The 23,393-nt window shown below is 38.9% G+C and overlaps 1 protein-coding gene across 1 annotated transcript; it reads right to left on the bottom strand.

Moving 5' to 3' along the window:
• Nucleotides 1–2,292: 2,292 nt before the first annotated feature.
• On the bottom strand, nt 2,293–8,598 carry LOC104570687 (cysteine-rich venom protein TEL1-like). Its single transcript, XM_088540098.1, has 7 exons — nt 8,539–8,598; nt 7,158–7,280; nt 6,158–6,248; nt 5,493–5,638; nt 4,504–4,598; nt 3,677–3,765; nt 2,293–2,548 (listed from the first exon to the last, which is right to left on the bottom strand). Exons 1-7 carry the CDS (start codon nt 8,596–8,598, stop codon nt 2,421–2,423), a joined length of 732 nt encoding a protein of 243 aa, XP_088396224.1. The 3' UTR covers nt 2,293–2,420.
• Between the last annotated feature and the right edge of the window lie 14,795 nt (nt 8,599–23,393).

Below are 23,393 nucleotides of genomic sequence, written 5' to 3' on the forward strand. Positions count from 1 at the left end.
AAATCTTTCTCACCTAAGTTGTCTGCTTATGAGCTCTTACATCATTCTCTGTAGATAAAAGACTTAAACTTGTACTGTAGTTGTTACTCTTATCATCTTTCAGCGTATGTGCTATTTATGAGTATATCTGGAATCAGAATAGAAATGTAAAGACATTTCTTTGGTGTTATTAGTTTCTCCATGATGTTACCCTTAAAAAGTAACACAAATACAGGTATAATTTCTGCACATTTCAAAAGATATATGCTAGAGCCATAATAGAAACAAAACCCAAGGCATCAGTATTAAAAGTAAGTTCATGAAAAATGTTCAGGGAAAGGACAAAAGCATTTTAAGACATGCAAGATCTCGATGGATGCAATGTTGCTTTTGTCTCCCCTGCCATGGGGCATTCAGAAGTTTCTCTGCCTTCCCAAGGAGATGAGCAATGACCTAAGTCCTCCTTACAATGTATGATGAGAAACAGGGTCTTCCAGATAGCCTTAAAGCTCACCTGCTATACCTGTTGATCCACCTGAATATGAAACTTTAAATTAGCTATGAAAGCAAGAAGCAAAGTGTCTGTACACTACACTAGTGGTCCAGTAGGACTTAAGGTGCTCTGGGGTGGCATATCCTGACGTGGAAGATCTTCTGGTTCCTGCTGCTGCCATAGCTGGTTAGCCAAAGTGCAAAACCCTGGGTGTTTGGGGATCTGGCTCTGTCAGAAATCTCTGCTAATAGAGCATTCTTCAAATGTGCCTTGGGCCAGAGAGAGAGAAAGAAGAAGAAAGTGTGTGCAAGGAATGATTAAAACCCCCTTCCTGTTTTTAAATGCAAGTTAAATGTTGGAAAATATCCCAGAAATTTCCTGAGAGTTTTGGCAAAGTTATTTACTCTCCTGTAATACATCTTGTGTATGATTTTTTTTTCCCCCTGAGGAAAGTATATCTTCCTTAGGAATTTTTTCACCCTACTTTTGTTTTACAGCACTTTCCATAAATAACACTGCAAACCATGAATAGTGGGATGCAGTCATGATCCGCAGAAATCACTTCAGACAGATAACAAATGAAGGCTACCTTAGCTAGCCAGTGATATCCCGGAAAATTAAAATTACCTAAATACAACAGAAATTTGGCGAGCAAAGTCAGTATGAAACAATATGGGGTAAAAACCACTACACAAACTGGTTTTATATGTAGCTATTATTTATTCATCCAGTATTTGCTAAGAAATTCTATGCAACCAAGTGTTAAAACTAGATCAGGCCAGGACGAGATCTTTAATTTCTAGTAAAAGGAGAAGCCCTTCATGCAGAATTTCATGCATGAAACCAAAAACCGATGCAGCTGAATGTATGGATATGGTTCACCCTCTTGTGTTGGCAACCAGAATTACAGCCCTGCAGAAAAAACATTTCAGATTCATCTAAAATTGAAACTGAAGGTGCATATATGATAAATATATGATAAATGGGGATAGAGATGAATGGAGACAATCCCCTCTATGAGGAATTTGTGTACTGAAGAGGAACCCTAAATTATGTTGTTTGTCGTGTGCTAATACTGCTGGTGTAATTTTGTGCAAGTGGTCAAGTAATAAGTGTCTGAGCAGGGAGATAAATCTGAAAATGGCTGAAGGAAAAGCAATTTGTTTTCTCTGTCTTGAAAACCTCAAGTGCAATCTAAGAGTCCCTTTGAATAGCATCCATTGCAGGGTTCTAACAAGAACCAAAAGAAATTTTCTTCTTGTAATGTGCATTCGACATCCATGTTTAAGATACATGTTTTGCAAGTAGAATGTATAGAAGCTCTGAATGTATAGAATGTATCAGAAGCTCTGTGTTTAAGCCCAAGGCAAAACTTGGCGAACTGTGTGTGCCTCTTCTTTTGACTGTAAAAGAGAATCCATCATTTTTCTGTTTGCTTTTCTTTTCCAGACTCATCCCCACTAGCACGAACTATCAAAGAACCTTGAAACATTCGTAAGGAATTTTCCAAATGAAAGGACCAAATTGTGAAGAGCTGGAAATAAAAGCTCTGTTTGGGAAGTGATGACAAACTAGGTGTTTATTTAGCAAGAAAAAAATCCATTTATAATCAAAAAAGAAAAGACAGCGGAAGAAAGTTAAGCAAAATTTATTGTATATTACAAAAATAGTTTTAAAAGAGTAATTCCCATTAAAAAGAAATTAATCAGTCAGAAGTCTATTGCAAGAAAAAGGGAAAAAGTAATCCAAATGATTGTTTGTTAAGCCTAAAATGACATCAGTGGTAACTTGAGCTATTAGGACTGTAATAATAGGTGTGATTTCATAAAAAATGCTAACTACAACTCAGTTTTAACTGGTAAACTGAGAGCAAATACACTTCATAGTTAGTTTTATTCTTTCCAAATAGGTTCGTCTCAAAGCCACTGTAATGACATCCACCTGGACTTTATCTGATTTCAGTGGTGCATCTGCAGGTAGCAGAACACTTATTTTTCACCATTGGGACCTCACAGCCAAACAAGGTTCTCAGGTTTGCACAGTTTGAGAGAAGATCTTGATGCCGGCAGGGGTTGGCTAAAATAAACAGAAACAAAAATGTGAAATAGTAATTGAGAAACTGGTCCTGATCTGATACTTGTGTATTTTCCAAAATGTATTTTCTCATTTATTTTCAAGCCTATGTTGTTTTCCTTGTACCATTTCCTCTGCTCTGGTGTTAATATTACTTGAATATTAATTTTGTATAGAAAAATATAAACCAGATGATAGTAAGCAAAATAAAGATCTGCAAACAACAATAATCCTTGCTATAAATGTCCTGAAATTGGGAATGCACATTGAATGATAGGACATTCTATGTAGCATGGTTGTTGCAGATAGTTAGGGTCCGGCGGCCGGAACATATCGTGCTGTATGGAAAGATAGAGCCCCTAATAGCCAATAGCGTTTAGTTTATGATGTAAGCAGACGGATGTGACGTTGTAAACCTTAGCTATATAACACTGTGTTACCCATCAATAAACGCCATTTGCCGTTCACCACATTGGTGTCAGCGAGCTGATGGTCCCAGTGGCTTGGGGGTGGTCGCCGTGCCGTCCCTAAACCAGGTCGCGGCGCCGTTTGAACTGCAACATATGGTATTACTGAAAAACATTTCAATTTACTAAAAAAAAAGTATTCTCTACTTGAGGGTCTCAGGATATTTGCAAAACTTTCAGGAATTAAATAGACCAGTAAACCCAAGAAAAGCAAGGCAATTATTTGCCTCTGTTTTATAGAAATGGAAATACAGTCAAAAAGTTGGTGCCTGTATTGCTCCTGTAGATTTGCATACATTGACATGCTCCACATGAAATCTGCAAAAGGCAAAGGCCTGAGCATGGCCATATGGATGTATAGACTGACAAGTCTTACATGTCTTTAGAAGCAGTGTAGTATTTAGTCTTGCACATTCCAGGAGAGGGCAACACAACACTGATTATGGCTTTGCGTTATTCTACACAGTGACACAATTTGTTCATTATATCCATTACACTGGGATTTTTAATTACTGCTATTATTGGGGGAGGAAATGGAAGAGGGAGTTCTAGAGGGGGCTTGTTTCCAGAATGGCAATGGGTAGAAAAATGGAAAGGTTAAAAAAAATTATGCAGGAACAACGCTATCATCTCAAATGATGAGGAGGAACATGGAGTCACTTACTGCAAAGCCCACGGTCACAGTGGCCTAGACATTCGCCGCATCTTGGTCCTTTTTTGTAAGGTGTAGTTATTTGCAGTGGGTTATTTCCTCTGAAAGTCCAAGAAAGACAACATGAAAGAAGATGAAAGGGCAGCTCTGAGGCTGTAACAGAAGCTCAAATCCTTTCCCACAGTGAAAGTGTTCCACCAGTTACTGAATGAAAAACTTTCCATGTTTGACATATTCTATGACTACAAGAATCTCAATTTCAAATGGAAAGGCTGGGAAGATTTGGGGGCAGAGGAAGGAAATTGAATTGATAGTATTTCTTTGTATAGCATTGCAAGTTATTTATTATTTGTTTTTTAAAATCTTTTCTGGTTCCAAACTGCTGTTTTCTTAATGACTTCTATATGCACTGAGAATTATAAGGAAATAATCTCAGCAGATCCCTTCTGACATACAAGGGTTGCAGATGTGTTGTTTACTCCTGTAAATGCTCATTTGCTCTTGGCCTTCACTTAGCTTCCTACTTTCCCATTCATAATCAAAGTTTGTGATCAACAGCTTATGAAACATATCTAGGCTTATTCATATGCTAAGATACCTTAATTTCTGTTTAAATATGAAATAAAATAAACATCAATATCTTGACTGGTTTTTAATTCACAATTGTTTACACCTACTTCCCATAGTCATAATTTTTATCAATGGTATCAATGGTTTTTTTAGAATTGTCCAAAAAAAATGTAAGCATTTGATCTTGCTCATGATCAATGGACCTTTTTTTTTTTTAAAAATGTGTCCAGAATTATATCACCATAAATGAGTAAAAGTGCAGTACGTACGCAGGGCTGTAATGGCAAACATAGAAGTAGTTGTATCGGCTGTTAGGACAGTAGGCAACTGCACATCCAATCTGGTAGCTGTTATACCAGATTAGCTGTAGAATTGAAAATAAATACATTAAGTCAGAGGCATATTTTATTTACTCTCTGAATCCTCATCAATGAGTTCACAAAACAGCAAAGTGTGAAGATGTTTTTTGCTTTGTTCTGCATGAGTTTTTTAGCTGTTAAATACACAATTTAGCACTCAGGAGAACAAATAGGAAAAAGATTTAGTTATGTTCTCCAGTTTGCAAATGTTTCAGACACATTTTCTGGGAAGACATAAAAAGCTTGTATTTAAATATTTTCATCATAGATATTTTTCTAATTTTTCATAATTAAATATTCCAACCCCCTACATATAAAATGCATACATATTTTTTTTCCTCTTATTTTAAGATTAAAGATATTTCAATATTTTTTCCCAGTGAATCATATTTATCTTCTGAACAACTCTTCTTAAACACATGGTGAAGGGTCTCTGGAGTACATGCAAAAAGATTTTAATTTATGGCTTTGGATAGAGGTAATGACCACAAACTGAAACACCAAAAGTTCCACAGGAGCTTGAGGAAAAATATCTTAACCGTGAGGGTGCCAGGGCACTGGAACAAGCTGCCCAGAGAGGTTGTGGAATCTCCCTCCCTGGGAGGGATCTTCCAAACCCACTTGGACGCCACCTTGTGCCACGTGCTCTAGGTGACCCTGCGTGTGCAGGAGGTTGGACAAGATGATCTCTAAAGGTCCCTTCCAATCGTAAGGATTCTATGATTCTATGGTGTGAATGACTGATAAATAATGGTTTGAGGACAGTGAGGTAGATAAATATATATATATGTATGTATGTATGTATGTATAAAATTTTTCTTCTGATGATAAAACTCACCCAGCTCATTGTACTCATATAATTTTAGAGTATCATTGTAGATCACAGCAGTTTTCCATACCTGAGTGTAACTGTGGATATTGGCATTTCTTCTGACTGGTCCAAGCCCATACTTGAAATTGGCCATCTGACTATACCATATTTTAATCGCTTCAGGCCATGTGTTGGGGTAATTTGACACCAATATGTTCTCACCACAGGGGACACCTGAAAATAGAAGTTAAGTCAGTTTCATTACACAGGGAAGAAGAAACATCTAGGGTAGTAGCTATGACATATTTACACCCTAAAAATGGTCTATAAGGCCTATGCATCTGCTCTGTGGTTTTGAGAAGATGACAGTGCACCTGACCCTATGAAAGCTGCAGAGCTCCTCTGATTTCAGTGAGCTTTAGGTCCCCTATATGTATTTGACTACAAAATGTTACACAATAATAGCTATATTTAACTTCAGAAAGGTTGTTCATCTTTGCACTGTCCTGTTTCCAGCAGGGAACAAAAGCAGATACTTAATGAAGGGTAGAAGAACAGGGCTTCCCCTTCTCAGACTTTCGCAATTTCTCTTTAAGGGTCTTTCTATGGCAAGAATGATATTTTTGTATTTAAGAATCCTCAAAAGATATGCTGTGTCTGATTAAAGTTATCCTCATTTCTAATTAACAGGCCCAGAGATCATCAGCAGATCATCATTAACCTTTCAGGTTAGACTCCAAGTTCTTCACATACCATTAACAAGTCTCTCCTCCGGAGGACTGGTCTTCAGTTGACACTTATTTGCCCATCTCCGAGCACTGGCGGCAGCTTTGTCACACCACTCCTGAAAGACACAAAATATTAAGTATCCAGATCACAGTGCCATCCAAGAGGGAGAAGGAAAAAAAGCAGGAATTGATTTGGGGATGGTGTGCTGAATGTTCCTCAGTATGCTGAATGGTGCTCAGTCGAAAGCAGAGTAGAAGGTTCTGCCACTTTACTCCAATTGGACACAAGAGTTTTTCAGTCTGCAAATCAGTAATATGGCACTGCTTGTGCTCCTCTTCCACCCTTGTTTTCCTGGGCCCAGGAAATTTGTTTCTCTCTCCCTTTTTTCCCTTTTTTTTTTTTTCTCTCAATTTCCCTCTTTTTTTTTTTTTTTTGAGAAAGAGAGAGAGAGAGAAAGAGAGAGAAAGAGAAAAAGAGTGTATAGTCTCACAGGCTAGAGTGGTATCTGTAACCCAAGAAATACCCCTATATTTGCCCTCAGTTTAAATCCCTTTCTGATGCTTTACCTTTTCCATGATGATGTTGTGATTTACTCTGGAGACTGTGTAAATTTAGGTGTGATGGTAGTAATAGCCCATGTTTGGGGCAAACTTGTGTTTTACAGTTCCACTTATTCTCATTTACAATTTCTTCCATCCTACCATAGAATAAATCTCCTCATGGACATTCCCCACGCTGCCTATCTGAGTTTTGCTAACTTGGGAACTAAGGCATGGTGCTTAAGAGAAAGATTATGAGTAGCAGATTGGACCTGTTGTGAGACAATTGCAATGATTTTGCAAGTGAAAGCATTAAACTGTACAAGACTAACTGCAGAAAAAGAGAGATAAAATTCTGTTTTCTCCCCCTCTCAAACTCCAGAGTGTTTTTCCTGCTCTCTGTTCACTGTGTTATACATTGTTTAGAAGGTTACAATCTTCTGCTTGTGATCTGGAAAGAAGATTGGACATAATACATATCTTACCATCTTCAGCATGTTGCTGGCTGGAGGAACGACAGATCTCCGTATTTCATTGTGTTGGTCAATAATCAGTCGGCGGGTTTGAGCCGTAGAATGGCTAGAGTAAGAGTACTCCAGACGTCTACTCTGAAATGGAAAATAATAACAACGATGGTCCTGGTTCTCAAAGGTTTAATGAACATTAATCACTAGCTTCTTGTCAAAGTAAAGTTCCTGAGAAATTCTTGACTTTCTTTTACTGGTTTTTGAATTCTTATAACTGCTGATGTTTTCTCCCTTTGTTCATATGAACTGCACTTTTCATAGGGTGACATGAGCCTAAGTGGAACCTGTAGATTTCCCTGTTCTCTCCAGATGTCTCCCCATCAGACATGGACAAAGCTTAGTTCTGGATCCAAATCTCATAACTGGCTTAATTTCTTGCATGCTCCTGTTGGCTGCAAACTTTGGACGTATTTGAAGCTGGATCAGAAGTCAGTGCTGTTTGCAGACCATTTTCTGAGGTATCTAAAGTCCAGAAAGCAATGAATAATTTTGATTGTCTGCTGTCAACAATCTCAAACCATGGATCATTGCTGAGAAAAATAGTTACAAGGCTTACTTTTTCTTTTTTTCAGGCTAAAGAATCACTCAGAATGGGGTTCTTCCCACTTAATGTCTAAAATCTAATGCCTATAGTAGGCATCTTAAATCTCTGTTATTGCTTGAAAGGGCAGCGGTGGTTCTATCCATGAAATTCCATCATAAGGCTGAAAGAACCATCAACTAGAAGTACCTTTTTCTCATTATACTGATTGTACAGGGAGTCTGAGACCTGAACAACTAATTTTTTGATGATGAAGTCTATTCCAGGCATTAATTCAACTTATTTAATTTTAGATATCCACATCATAGAAGTAGAAATCCAAAAAATATCTCAGTTTTTCTTTATGGTCAAGGAGAAAAGTATAAAATGAGAGAAAACAAATTCTATGATTTGCAAGTTATATTCAAATTAATCACCAATCAGATCTTGACAAATAACTCACATCTAAATGTCTGCTTAGTAGATATCTACATTTTATTAGGTTAATCCTCTCTGAGGAGTCATGAAAAGTGTTTAGATACATGATTTTGGAGCAGTTTTGTTTAACGTTTGGTGAAAAAACTTCTATTCAAAACGGCTGTATTCAAGTTAAGAGGAGAATATGATAGGCAGATTAAATATTTTAACACAAATCCTATAAAAATGTGGAAAGAACATGTGAAAAATGATTTTAAACTTGAATTTTAAGGCTTTAAAGATTGCTTTAGACAGATGAGATGGATGAGGAAAAAACAAACATGAAACATGCATGCTACAGGCTCAGATATGAGTCTTGTGCACAAGGATGAATGCTCTTACCTGTCCAGCAGATTGATGTAGCAAAGCAGCCAGGAAAATGATTCCAATTAGTGGACCCATTGCTGAAGAGAAAACAAAACAAAATGCAAAATGCTTTATTTGAATTAGTTAAAGTATTTAGAGTGATGTAGTATGTGAACAGGATACGAAACTGTTGCAAAGTGAAGCGTGCTGCACATATGAATGCTTTATTTGATACTTAATGTGGTTGCGTGTGCACTGCATTTTCTGCAGAATTAACTGGGCAGAGCTGGTGTTGACTGGAGGATCAAAAGATTTTTCTTTGAAACTCGGCTATTTAAAGAGCAAAAGGAGGCATGATGGTGCATGACCACTGCTATCACTTCCAGAAAGAAGACACCATCCATCACTGAGGCAGAGCCTTCAAGCAGCATAAAGTGTGTTCCTTGCAAGAGCTACTCAACTCCCTCTTTGACTTCCTTTACAAAACTATGTCTGATTTAGCAATGTTTATTTATTCTGAAGAACACTTCTATGAAAACAAAAATAAATTGTGGCATTCAAACTTTTGAAATAGGAAAATGAAAGACTGGAAACAGCAAATATTATTGTTACCCAAGATATGTTGAGTTTTTTTTACTTTCCTTCATCTTTTTCTCACTTCATGAAAACCATGATCCAGCGAGCTTCATTGTTACATGATGATGACACCTTGCCTGGACCAAGAAATCTTACCTTTGAGGAAATCAGAGGTAAGATTTTGCCCTACAAAAACACCAAAATGATGTGGTCTGATGTTTATAATGCTCCTGTAGCTAGACAGGCTACAGTTAGACTGGACAGGTAAGCCAGTGTTGTGTCTCATCGTACAGTGCAGGTTAACGAGACACACTACCACTCTGAAGACTCTAAGTCATTCAGATGTTCAGTCTTTGCATTGTTTTTCTGACCCTTGCCCAAGGAAATCACATCAGTGAATTCATCCAGCAGCCCTCAAAGACAAACCTAGGTGTCTGTACTCTTTTTACTGAAGAATAAATTCTTAGACTGGAAGGATGTCTTTGGCTGCAGAAGAGTTGTTTGACTTTTCCTCCAGTACAGAAATTCTCTTTTAGTGTTATATACAGAAATAAGATCATTTTAGCAAATTCATGAACAAAACCTGGGATTCCCCAGACAAGGGCATACCTTGAAATGTATGCCCAGAAATATAAAGCTTACTTAAACTTGGTTCAAACATTATTGCATATCTACAGTGCCCAACTGTACAATCAAAACCACTCCTTAGAGTAAATTTCTTTTGAAATATTTATGAAGTCATAAAATGACTGTTCTCAGATCTATGTAAAGAGTATTTAATATACCAAACTACATTTAATGCATTGCTGATTTAGTGTAAAAATAAAGGAATCGAACAATTAAAAAGCTAGGAAAAAAAAATCTAAATGAAAAGTCCAGTCTAGACTTTTTTTTTAAAAAAAATCTTAGTGCTTCACTGCTCAGCACAGCCTTTTTTTCCTGCCAGAACATAAAACTTTCGGTATGAAGCAGATCTGAAAGTTTATGATATTGAAAATATTTGTCTTTTCAGTTACTTCAATTATTGAAGTCTGAAGTAAGGGATTCAAAGGGCTACCTTTTTTATCTAAATAAATTTTCAAATTCTGCCTCTAGGAAAATTGCAAATAGGCATTTCTTTTAATCACCCAGTTTCACATGACTTAGATATTAACTGCATTCCCCTTTGTAAGAGCACATAATCAGTGCTGAACAAATGCCTCTATGGATATAATTTCTAATACCAAAATTAAATTCTGCATACATTACCTTTCTCCAGCTAGAGTCCTTCTATATCTTGAAAAGAGCTGTAAGAATTAGAGGTTCTCCTCACCCTAACTCTGTATTTATACATGCATATATGCATGCCCTTCTCTTTCTTGGCCAATACTTATTGCAGAAGATGACGTCAGCTTTGGGGCTGTCCATTTCAAGAGAATGAATCTTTTTTAGGAAATAGGTGACTGAAAAGGAACCAATCCACTTGCACTTTTCTGGCTTTTTTTGTTGTTGTTTGTTTGTTTTGTTTTGTTCCTTGTCTCCAGGGCAAGGAAAGAGAAAAAACAGCCTGTTTTTTCCCGGAGCAAAAAGACTTTGCCATCAGCAGGCTGCAAAGTTGGCCACAGAATGAAAATTTGAGTTTAGGGATGGCTGCTTAGCCTTTTCCAGCTCTTATCAATCTGGCCAAACTAAAAAAAAAAAAAAGAAAGAGAGATTTGAGAGGGAAAGATAAGTCAGTGACTCACATCATAGCCATGCACGGAATGACCTACCTATTGGAGAACTCCTTTCCTGAACTTGGTTTGCTAAATAAAATTAGCTTATTGAAGCCAAAAGCCAGGGCTTTATTTATATACACAGTAAAAGTCTGTTGCCCAATGTGTTGCTTAGAAATAATGCACCTGCAGAATGGCTACAGGCATGTGTGTTTATGTCTTGCCTCTTCCCTTGGTTCAGTGGGAGGCTTTGCATTTTTCTTCAGTGCAGTGACCCTCAGCTCTTCTTTCCAGTTTCACAGAATCTTTACTGTCACTGTCACCTCCCAGGTAGCATCAGGAAGGCTCCAGTGTTCTTCTTCTGCCCTGTGCAGGCACAAACCACCTTGTTACCTTTCATGCTCCAGCTGTCCTCAGGAGAAGCCCCATATGGAGCATCTGGACATCTTCTCATTCTTCTGCTACAGTTCCCTCCTTCACTGTTGCCTTTGTGGTGATGTCTACACAGAGAACATCACTTTGGGTGATGATGTGTTGGGGTTTCTGTCCAAAATGCAACCCAATATTGTTCTGTTGTTTCCTATTTCCTCTGGAATTTCTGGTTCTTGCCATCATTTTAATATTGGATTATACATCCAATGCGACGCATCTGCTTTTGTCCTTTATTTGTACAGCATGCAGTTCTTTGGAAAGTCAATCCTGATAAGGTCTCCCACATACTTTTAAGTCCTGAGATAAATGTGAATGTGTTTTTTGTTCTGAAGTACTTGCAATAGTCTCATCAAAGGTTGATGAAACTATGGTTGTAAGTACCAGAAAGCTTAATAACCTATCTCCCATAATTATTAAGACTGTCTTTTTCTATTCAGTGTAATCTAGAGTCTAGCAGTTCCAGATACTCAGCATCCCAGGAGATCATTCCAGTTTTCCCCCGATATCATGCAGAAAATATTTGTCCAAACCTGTCTGGAACCTCTAAATGGGAAATACACCTTCCCCTTACCATTCACTGCACTTATCAATTTTCATTATTTTTTTATGCTCACTGGATCTTTATTTATATTGTTAAAATGAAGTAGTGCTACCACAAGTGTGTTTTTAGAACATGCCACACCTGTTTAAATAGTCAAATCCATTTGTTTTATAAAGAATGACTGTCAGATTTGTTACAATTCATCGTCCAAGGGTAAAAGCATTGGAAAAAAAAAATCAACAAAACTGGCATCCGGGACCACGGCACAAAGAGTAATTTGTCACATTAATTCTGTCTACCTTAGGTAGGCTGCCTGAAAGGGAGAAGTGGTTTGATACGGAAATACTGGTTTATTCTGCTGGTCTCTGCAAATATATTTTGAAAAATAAATCTACGGAAAGTTAGATTAAAAAAATAAATAAATAAATTTAGCTTTAGAGAAATCTGAACTATTAGAATCTGGTTTAAGCCCGAACAATGAAGGCCAATTTCCAGTTCCACTGAAGTTAATGAAAGGTTATGAGTGCCTTTGATTAAAATTCCTGTTGTTCTGTCTTATTCGCATTTTACACGGACCTTTTTCTTTCTGTACAAGACTCCTTGGAGATTTGACCCCTCTAAATAACTTTGTTTTGCAAAAAGAAGTGTTATTCATTTTCAGTAAGTCAGATCACAGACTACAAGGTGTGCATGACTGCATACGACTGTCTGATTACCTGAAACAATGTTATTCAATAAATACTCATATCTGCCTTGGATAAATCCTTTAAAAACATATTCAATAGTTCAAACTATTTGTATGTAACATACAAAAATGCAAAGAGAGCACCTCCGGATTTTCTGATCTCTTGCTTTGAAATGAAAGGGGTATTTTTAACTTCTTTTGGCTTGTAGAGAGTTGATCATTACCCTTCTATTCCTCAGAAAAAAAAAAAAAGCACCCTAGAAACAGAACAGGGAAGAAGAAAACTATAAAGTGTTTTTTCTTCTGGCCAAGTGCAGAAGATTTTGGCACTCGATGGCCTAAAAATATAAGGGATCCTGTTCTGTAATGATGAATACATGAAATAAAGTAGTCTATTAGTGTTTTAATTCTTTAATCCCCCATGCAGATTGGATTAGTTTTACAAATCATCTGTCATAAAACACGTCTAATATTTAGTGAGGTATAATCATTTGAAAAAGAGCATTGGATTCATAGCTGAATTCAGAAATATTATAAGAATCCTATGTAGAATTGTTTGAACAGCAAACAAAAATATATAAAAAATATAAAAAATCAAAAAAAAATCTATACATGGGCATAGCTTCCTTGTATTATTTTTACCACGTAACTACAAATCTCTCCAGCTGTATTCAGAAATTAGTCTTGGGGAACATTACTGATAGTATCAGCATGTATAATATTCATGATGGTACATGGGATGCCACGCATAAAGGGAGAGGTTGAGCTCCCTAAATCTAATGCTGAAATGTTCAGGTTTTACAAAGACATACTATATACTGACAGCAGAGTATATTACCTGGCAGGCCAGCAGAATTAAATGAAATGGTCACTGACATTTCAGTTGAAAAGGATGTTTTCATGACTTATGGTGAATAAACCAGTCTGCAATATCCTATCTGAGACTAACACACCCAGTCCAAATCCATTATTATTCTTGGTTGCAAAGGTTGGGACTAGTTTTTTACCTTAGCTAATAAGTAAATGGAGGTAATTTATCTTTAGGGAGTAATTCTGCTTTTTTGAAGATAAGCGTATGAGAAAGGAGAGATAAATCACCTTTGTCAGGGAGTTGCCTCCCTCTGGACAGCAAAGGGAGTAGAACGTGACTAGCTTAGATTTAGACATTTCACTGCTAGACAGCTAAATTAGATGCAATTGACTCTTCCCAAATTTTAAAATAAGAATTGTCTGATGGTTTTTATTGTTTTCTTAAAGCAAATAGTACAATTAAGACCTGCAAACAGCAAACTGACAGAAGAATTGCGCACATTGCACATTCTCTGTAGTCCTGAAGATTACTGAAATTAAATATTGGTGTGTTTGTGTTTTTGGCTTTGGTTCTTAAGAGATCTCTGGAAACAAACATTCAGTCTGCATGCAATTTACTCAATGAATCAAAGTTAAAACAATAAAATTTAGATATCATAGAATCATAGAATGCTTAAGGTTGGAAGGGACTTCTAGAGATCATCTAGTCCAACCCCCCTGCACACACAGGGTCACCTAGAGCACGTGGCACAGGGTGGTATCCAAGCGGGTTTTGAAGATGTCCAGAGAAGGAGACTCCACAACCTCTCTGCGCAGCCTGTTCCAGTGCTCTGTCACCCTCACTGTCAAGAAATTTTTCCTTAAGTTCCTGTGGAACTTTTGGTGCTTCAGTTTGTGGCCATTTCCTCTAGTTCTGTCAGTGGCCACCAGTGAAAAGAGGCCAGCACCATCCTCTTCACTCGCTCCCTTGAGGTACTTATAGACGCTGATCAGCTCTCCTCTCAGCCTTCTCTTCTCCAGGCTGAACAGGCCCAGCTCCCTCAGTGTCTCCTCATAGGGCAGATGTTCCAGGCCCCTGATCATCCTTGTGGCCCTCCGCTGGACTCTCTCCAGCAGCTCCACATCCCTCTTGTACTGTGGAGCCCAGGACTGGACACAATACTCCAGATGTGGCCTCACCAGGGCTGAGTAGAGGGGCAGGATCACCTCCCTCGACCTGCTGGAGACGCTCTTCTTAATGCACCCCAGGATCCCATTGGCCTTCTTGGCCACAAGGGCACACTGCTGCCTCATGGTCAACTTGTTGCCCACCATGACACCCAGGTCTTTCTCTGCAGAGCTGCTCTCCAGAAGGTCAGTCCCCAGCCTGTACTGGTGTCTGGGGTTATTCCTCCCCAGGTGCAGGACCTTGCACTTGGCCTTGTTGAATTGCATGAGGTTTTTCACTGCCCAGTTGTCCAGTCTGTCCAGGTCCCTCTGGATGGCAGCGCAGCCCTCTGGGATATCGGCTACTCCTCCCAGTTTGGTATCATCAACAAACTTGCTGAGGGAGCACTGTGTGCCTTCATCCAGGTCACTGATGAATAAATTGAGCAGGACTGGACCAAGGCAAAGTGCATAAGAATGCTCTTATTCAAGAAATGTCGTGACATGACATATAAGCTGCTCTTTTTCCATATGGGCCAAATCTATCTTCTACTGAGTAGTTTCCCATTGCAGAGGGTTCTAATCGCTATGTCGTTACGAAAAAAAAAGGAGAGAAGCAGTTCCACAATGAAACTTGGCTATAGCTGAATTCAGGTAGTACAGTGGTTATTACAAGTCAAGCCACAATTAATCCTCCATATCATTTCCAAAGGGCTCTTCATACTGGGATATTGTGATTTTAAATGGCAATTGTCTTAATGCATCTCTTTGGTGCCCCAAATGTTTCTATCTGCTTATTGCAACCAGTCCAATAGAATGGCCTGTGCAGGACTAAGTGCCTTACAAATCATTTTTTCCTAATTTCTTCTATATTTTAACATGTTTTTTAATCTTATCAGGTTCAAGATAACTTTTACTGGCACTGTCAGAAGACGATCAGCCATCTTGCTGTGTTATCCACAATACACTCCTACAGTCCTTTATATACTCCTACATCAAGTATATGAGAATGCTAAAATATGGAATGAATTAATGCTATTTTTAAAGAATTCATGGCAAGAGTCCCCAGCTTGTAATTATTATTAGATTAAAGAAACACCTTTTCCCAGCAAACATGCATAGCATAGCAAGGCATTCATGAGAAACTGTAATTAGCCAGATAGATAGCTATTTTGTTGAAGTCATTAACTGTTGAAAGTGAAGTTGAGCCCTTAAAACCACTTTTATCTATGCATAAATATCTCTAGATCAACATGACATTTGAGATGTCTGTGATAATATGGGGTCTGTATTGCTTTGTGTCTCCCACTATTAACTAGAGGGAGATAAATGTATTTTTCATTTATTTTTTCCCACTATTATTCATTCATTAAGTAATCTATGTCAAACATGAATATAGGTTCTTAGGAGTGTTCTGTCGGCCAGATTTACTTCCCAAAAAAATTGTTTTGAAAAATCACGTGGGCTTTTTCTTTTTCTGATTATACTGCTGCTTCCTGCAGACTGGAATGCTTTTTCCTTTAACAGAGAGATGATCAGATAGAAAATGTATACACATTGCATGAAGCAGAACTTGGAATGCTCTGATTTACTGAGTGTTATAATGACTGTAAAAAAAATTATCTATCTGCTTTAAAAAAAAGTTTCCTGGCTGAAATGGATATACTGCTTTTACAAGCTTCTGATACTGAAAAGCATCCAGCTATTCACTCTTGTATCAATGATATCTAAGCTGAAGTGTTTACATTGGTGTTTTTTTGAGAATCAAGGTGGGGAAAAGCAAATATATATTTTTTTCCATAAGTCAATGAACAGACTCTTTAGAAGAAGTCTTGAAAGGTGTTTTTGTCTAGCTAAAAGTGGGTATCTAAAATGCGGGTGCCTACATCTGAGTTAATTGTGTTGTTGGAAAAAAGAACTACGTCAGAGGAGATCTAGTTCTCCTTGCAGTGACATATACGGAGGCACTTAGCACCATTTCATATATCTCAGGTCGTCCAAGACACCCTTGCAGTGCTAAATATATAGCACAGGACCTATGGAAGACCTGCAATCTACTAGAATGGCACCTGGAAGCTTGGTAGGATACTGTGAAGCATCTCACCTGGTATTGGATTCTCATGTGTGGGCAACTGAATCAAACTATTACACATAACATTCAGGAGTGTCCTGTTTGAGAATTATCTCATGCTAAGAGGCGTACGTGCAAGCGGACTTATGTACCTCACACTCTCATCTCCATGGACCTAGTCTCCACTGAGGAGGGGAACCTAGAGTACTTGAAATGTTAACGTTTGAAGTGATGCAAAGGTATCTCCAGGTGCAAGGCCGCCCTGTTTTTTTTTTTTTTTTTTTCAAGTGTACACGCCTGTATTTTTATTTCATTTTTTAACTGATATTTCTGATATTCTGTTATGATATATTCTGATATACTATTCTGTTATGTTATGTTATTCTGATATCCCTGCTGCACATACCTGTCACATAGTCTACATGAAGTGGGGTAGAACTTGTCTTACTAACCTGTGCTTATCTGCAGCGTAATTGTCTTCATTTGAATTTAGTTTTCTTACAGTTACTGGAGGAAAATAGTCCTTTCCAATATGTGATATGTGTCACACTGAATGTCTCACCCTAAAACAGTCCAAATAAATCCATGTTTAAAACATGCATTTTTCTTGGTTAGCAATAAAAGGACTTTGAAGCAATTAGGTCAACCATGGACATTTACACTATAAATATAACAGTCCAGGAGAGATGAATCTTGTTTCCAGCTCTTCTGCATCAGAGTGTAACCAGATGAGATATATTTGTTTAGTTTGGGTTAGAAATCCCAAAATAAATCTGAAGAAATTAAAATTCATGCAAAAACAAACTTGCAGCAGTCAAAAAAAATTCAAAAGCACAGTAAATGAACACTCTCAATCTTGCATTTTTCCTATGTTATGATGCCCCATAAGTAATGTCTATACTAATTAAGTAATTTTGCTCAGAAAAATTCTCTTCGCAGATGTGGACCTGATAACTTTCTTTTGCCTATGGTATCTAAATTGATGTGCATTTACTGATCATGCCTGGTGTAAGTTGTTATGTTGCATTGTTAAGCTTTTCCATAGAGAAAATTCTGAAACATCAGATATCTTTTTAATCAAATAGCTTTAAATAAATAAATAAATGGAAAAATTATAACTCAAAGTGAGATATTGATGTACCCTTAAGCATAAAACCAGTCTATTTTATGATTTTTAGCTTTTTGATAATTCATCAACTCATCTGATGTTTATTCCACAACAGCAAATATATCCAGTTGTGTCTAAAGAGCATGTGCTCAGGACAGTAAGCTGAGCTGACTAAACAGGTCTAGGGTCACAGCATTATAGACTAAATCAAGTTGAAAGGGACCTCTGGAGATCAGCTAGTCCAACCACCTGTTCAAAACTGAGGCACCATAGGCCATTCCAGGGCTCAGCGACTTTTGAATTCGTGCTCACCCACTGTTACATTTTGTGACAGGGAGTTGCCCAGCTGGCCAGAGTTAGCTTCCGCTCTCTTGTGTCCATGACCACAAAATCAACAACCACTCAGGCAACTTAGCAAGCAGCTACTCCAACAGTAGCTGCGCTTTTCTGCGCCTAATCACCTCTGGAAGTAGGAAGCAACTCCAAAAAGTTACAAAAAAGAGTTGCAACCTGCAGATGCAAAAAGAAATAGGTATTAAATATCTTTTATTCTTCTCACTGTAAAAAGCTTAATACCCTTGGCTATCATTTTATTTAGGTTTAGGACTTTGCTGGTGTGGAAATCCTGTCCCTCACTTCATCAGTACTGTAGAGCACCAGGAGAGATTAATTTCTTCTTGTAACAGCTGTAGAAAGGCTGAGCAAAAGGCTGCAGCTGAATGAAAAGAGGAAATGGGTAGTGTAGGATACAGCAGGCCAATGGTTCATAAAAACCAAAACATAAGGGCAGAAACCTATGATCGCTATGTAAACAGTGCAGCAATAGCCTAGGGCCATTTACTGAAGGTTGAAGCTGTTCCAGGTTTAATTTCTGATCCATCCATTTCCAACTAAGCAGTCAAATGTGTTTGCCAGAAAATTGAGGCCCATAGGGGGACAATACGCCAGCTGACAGTCAACTTGGAGTTGAAAAAGTCTCTGATGCTGAAAGCAGCATATCCTTCACGTCCTACATCTGACACTGGAGATGACGAAGGGATATCAAGTGTGTGCCAATGTGAGCTTAGGATGTGTAGTTAGCTGGGCTCACATACAGTGAAAGGAAAGCCAAGCCTACAGAGAAGCCATAGAGAGTGCTGGGGCTGAGATAATATGCATTTTAATTGGTCCTTTCGCAGGTGTGACAAACTGTCCCTGCACCTGCACGATTCAGGAACTACAGAGTAACTTCTTTTCAAGGAAAGAAGTATCTTACTGAGATGGTATTCCATAAAGAAAGAATACTGCTCTGGTATGTAACTAGATTGCTTTGAACCTATGAGGTTTTTTTCGTACTTTGAAACTGCAAGAAGACAGTTATTTTGACTGCCTGACTTTGCACGCAGAGAGAGGACTGTAGTTTGGCTGATGATGTACCCCCAGAACACTTTCCCAGTGGTAAGGCTCCAGTCCATGATATCTACTTTTATCTCAGTCTTTTAGACCAGACTATTAAGCCATGAAAAAATGTTTTACTGATTCTGCGCCCTTGTGTTCAGCACAAGGGGTAGGAGTGTTTTATGTGTTCGCATGCATGTGTTTGTGTGCTCACATTTGGAAAGTTGTTAACCAACTGAACAACAGTGTTCTAGTTATCTTGGAACTATTGCAGGCTTGTGTCACATTTGCCAAAGAGTTTTGGCTGGAAGTAATTTTTCAGAGCTGACTAGAGACTGTTCCTTTCTTCTACAAGGATGGGATCAAAGCACTAAAGCAGGATGCATGCAATCAGTTTAATTCTCGCTTCGGGAAAAGGACAAAACAACTGTAAATATAGTTGATCAGTTGAGGTCTATGCATTATTGTGGAGGAGGGTATTCACCCATTATGGCACCAATTCTGTGGGTGGTTAGGAAGCAGGGCAGACATCTTCCAATGTTGTTTTAGAGGCTGTAACCCTGTGTAGATGTAGGTAGGCTCCTGATGCTGCTGTGGATGCCCAGTATGTCTTGCCTGGCCTCTGCCTTCTGCTCCAAAAGCATGTGGGTCTTTCCCAAGCACTTTGTCATATCTGTCAGCCCCATGCAGACATTCTGCATACACTGGGGCTCTTAGACACTTGTGTTTGGGTGCTTTAGCTGTTTTCAACAGTTAATGGGAAGAGGGAGATGAGGGGGAAAATAAACCATGTTCATGAGTGCAAACCATGCCAAGTGTCCAGTGGCTTGAGGATTAGGACCACTCTTCTAGGAAGAAGACTCTTCTAGGAAGGATGCATACTTCTGTGTACTCGGGCAGGGAGTGATACAGACGAGTTAGAATCATAGAATGCTTAAGGTTGGAAGGGACCTCTAGAGATCATCTCGTGCAAACCCCTGTGCATGCAGGGTCACCTAGAGCACGTGACACAGGACTGCATCCAAGTGGGTTTGGAAGATCTCCAGAGAAGGAGACTCCACAACCTCTCTGGGCAGCCTGTTCCAGTGCTCTGTCACCCTCACTGTCAAGAAATTTTTCCTTAAGTTCCTGTGGAACTTTTGGTGCTTCAGTTTGTGGCCATTTCCTCTAGTTCTGTCGGTGGCCACCATTGAAAAGAGGCCAGCACCATCCTCCTCACTGCCCCCCTTGAGGTATTTATATACACTGATTAGATCCCCTCTCAGCCTTCTCTTCTCCAGGCTGAACAGGCCCAGCTCCCTCAGCCTCTCCTCATAGGGCAGATGTTCCAGGCCCCTGACCATCCTTGTAGCCCTGCGCTGGACTCTCTCCAGCAGCTCCACATCCCTCTTGTGCTGTGGAGCCCAGAACTGGACACAATACTCCAGATGTGGCCTCACCAGGGCTGAGTAGAGGGGCAGGATCACCTCCCTCGACCTGCTGGAGACGCTCTTCTTAATGCACCCCAGGATCCCATTGGCCTTCTTGGCCACGAGGCCACCCTGCCGCCTCATGGTCAACTTGTCACCCACCATGACACCCAGGTCCCTCTCTGCAGAGCTGCTCTCAAGAAGGTCAGTCCCGAGCCTGTACTGAGTTGCCCACACCGTGGACAATGTGAAGAGGATTTGCTCTGATAGCTACTGAGTATAAGAGAGATGAAAATCTAACTACTATGTGCACTTCTGATTGTCTCTGTTTTTCCTAAAAATGCCCCTAATTAAACTCCTGATTCTCAGCTGAATGAAATATTCTGGTCGGAGTTTGGTTTTGTATGTTTTTTTCCTAAAATGTTCGAAAAGATAGAAAACAAAAAGTTATATTTAGTTATCACTGCCATTTAAAGATTGGTGATGAAACTTCAGTGCACATATAAGTGTTTATTGTGAGTAATCATAGAGTCTTTCGTTAGGACTAATTGTGAGTATTTAATCTAAAGTTTAAATTGTGAGCATTTGAGACTAAAGAAAGCCCACTGCTATCTTCAGTATGGTGCTCACAGTATGGATTTTAAAACTGAGTTTGTGACAGAGTCTAGAAAATCTAGAATGCCATTATTGATGATTGTTGATTTTCCCCTTTTTAAATTTGTGTTTTAAAGGATTTTTTCTTTATGCAAGAGAAATATTTATGGGTCATCTGTTCTTGAAAATATGTACTGCAGCCTATGTGCCACCCAGAGCTCTGACTTGGATTATTATTACATGATGGCTTGTAATTTATTCTGACAATCTATTCATGTTGGTCTAGTTCCTCCTTCCCCATAAAAATAATAAGAATAAATAAATCCCTTCTGTTGTATTTGCTCAGATTACTTTCTGCTATTTTCCTTCTAATAGTTAGCAGTCTCAAAATCACCATGAGAAACCAAAGAAGGTCTTGAAATGAAGTATGGGCCAAAAATAGCCTTACTAAAATTCCTGTTGCCTGAGGTAGAATGTTTCTCAAGATGATCAAAAATTATGACTGGGATTATCACAACTCTAGCATTTTAGGAGGAAAAAAAGTGAATTTGAAATATCAGCAAGAAAAAAAACAACATTCTTCATTACTTTATCCATGTAGTGTTTTAGGTTATCAGGAAGGTTACTTAGCTCAACATAATATTGAGTTCATACATTCCTCTTTTAAAACCTGTGCTAGGAATTTCCACAATGTTCAGTACAGTTGCTATGTACCAAGTCATCTCTGTACTAATATTTACAGAGCAGTATATTGTAAAGTATTTTGGTGTATCCCCAGATCAATATTACTGGGTGTGAACAGAATGAAATAATTAGCTCACAAGTCTTATGACCAGGATACTAGCTAATACGTTCCAGAAAAAAGATATCTGGTTTGATTTCTGATCATTTTAAAATCCTTAGGTCGTTTTCTGCCATGATCATTATAGCTTGCTCTCCATCACTTTGCATTTATATATCTTGCTATTCTTTTGTCTGCTCTTTTTATTAGCCTGCATAATGTTGCTAATTTATTAGGATCTTTTTGAATTCCAGTCCCATCCTCTATACCATGGAGAACCTCAGCCAGTGTGGTGCCAGCAAACGTTTTTATAATTGAGCTCCCTGTTCAAATGCACAAGTAAACAATGAAAATTCTGATTGCCTCACACAGCACAGGTACCCTCAGGGCCTTTGCCCGATATGAATTCTTCATATCAAATTGAGATGTGATTTGAAACTTTCAAAGTTTCAACTAAGTGTGTGCTCTCTTAATGGCGATTTAATCTCAACCATATTTTCTTCATGTATATGTAATGACATATAAGGCAATATCAAAAGACTTATTAAAGTCAAAGTATGTCTTGCCTGAACTGCTTTCAGTTTATTCATTTTTCCAATTATCCATCTGTTACAGCCAAGGTTGGATACTCTACCTTTGGTTTGGAGACTTGAGATGTAACTGATACAATATGATCAGGTGTTTATTGATCAGTGAACACACTGAGTTAATTAGCAAAGCAGCCAACAGTCAGTAATCTAAATAAGCAAAACAATCAATCATAGCATCATAGAATCATAGAATGCTTAAGGTTGGAAAGGACCTCTAGAGATCATCTAGTCCAACCCCCCTGCACATGCACGGTCACCTAGAGCACGTGGCACAGGACTGCATTCAAGCGGGTTTTGAAGATCTCCAGAGAAGGAGATTTCAAAACCTCTCTGGGCAGCCTGTTCCAGTGCTCTGTCACCAGCACTGTTAAGAATTTTTTCCTGAAGTTCCTGTGGAACTTTTGGTGCTTCAGTTTCTGGCCATTACCTCTAGTTTTGTCAGTGGCCACCACTGAAAAGAGGCCAGCACCATCCTCCTCACTGCCTCCCTTGAGGTACTTATAGACACTGATCAGCTCCCCTCTCAGCCTTCTCTTCTCCAGGCTGAACAGGCCCAGCTCCCTCAGTGTCTCCTCATAGGGCAGATGTTCCCAGGCCCCTGATCATCCTTGTGGCCCTGCGCTGGACTCTCTCCAGCAGCTCCACATCCCTCTTGTACTGTGGAGCCCAGGACTGGACACAATACTCCAGATGCGGCCTCATCAGGGCTGAGAAGAGAGGCACGATCACCTCCCTCGACCTGCTGGAGACGCTCTTCTTAATGCAGTCCAGGATCCCATTGGCCTTCTTGGCCACGAGGGCACACTGCTGCCTCATGGTCAACTTGTTGCCCACCATGACACCCAGGTCTTTCTCTGCAGAGCTGCTCTCCAGAAGGTCAGTCCCCAGCCTGTACTGGTGTCTGGGGTTATTCCTCCCCAGGTGCAGGATCTTGCACTTGGCCTTGTTGAATTTCATGAAGTTTTTCACCTCCTAGTTGTCCAGTCTGTCCAGGATTACAGTTATTTCAGTTACTGACTCAAATTTACCTGAAAAATTTATACCACGGTCTGACTGTAGCGCCCCAAATTTTATGAG

This window comes from Tinamus guttatus, unplaced genomic scaffold (assembly GCF_059628265.1).
Source record: "Tinamus guttatus ecotype Peru unplaced genomic scaffold, ASM5962826v1 Tinamus_guttatus_pri_ptg000055l, whole genome shotgun sequence".
NCBI lineage: Eukaryota > Metazoa > Chordata > Aves > Tinamiformes > Tinamidae > Tinamus > Tinamus guttatus.

Excerpts from the sequence above, each read along its gene's own strand:
- LOC104570687 (XM_088540098.1), bottom strand. The coding sequence starts at position 8,598 with ATGGGTCCACTAATTGGAATCATTTTCCTGGCTGCTTTGCTACATCAA. Across the intron at positions 6,249-7,157 it reads CCAGCAACATGCTGAAGATG|GAGTGGTGTGACAAAGCTGC; the intron begins GTAAGATATGTA and ends TGTGTCTTTCAG. Across the intron at positions 2,549-3,676 it reads CTGTGACCGTGGGCTTTGCA|CCAACCCCTGCCGGCATCAA; the intron begins GTAAGTGACTCC and ends TGTTTATTTTAG.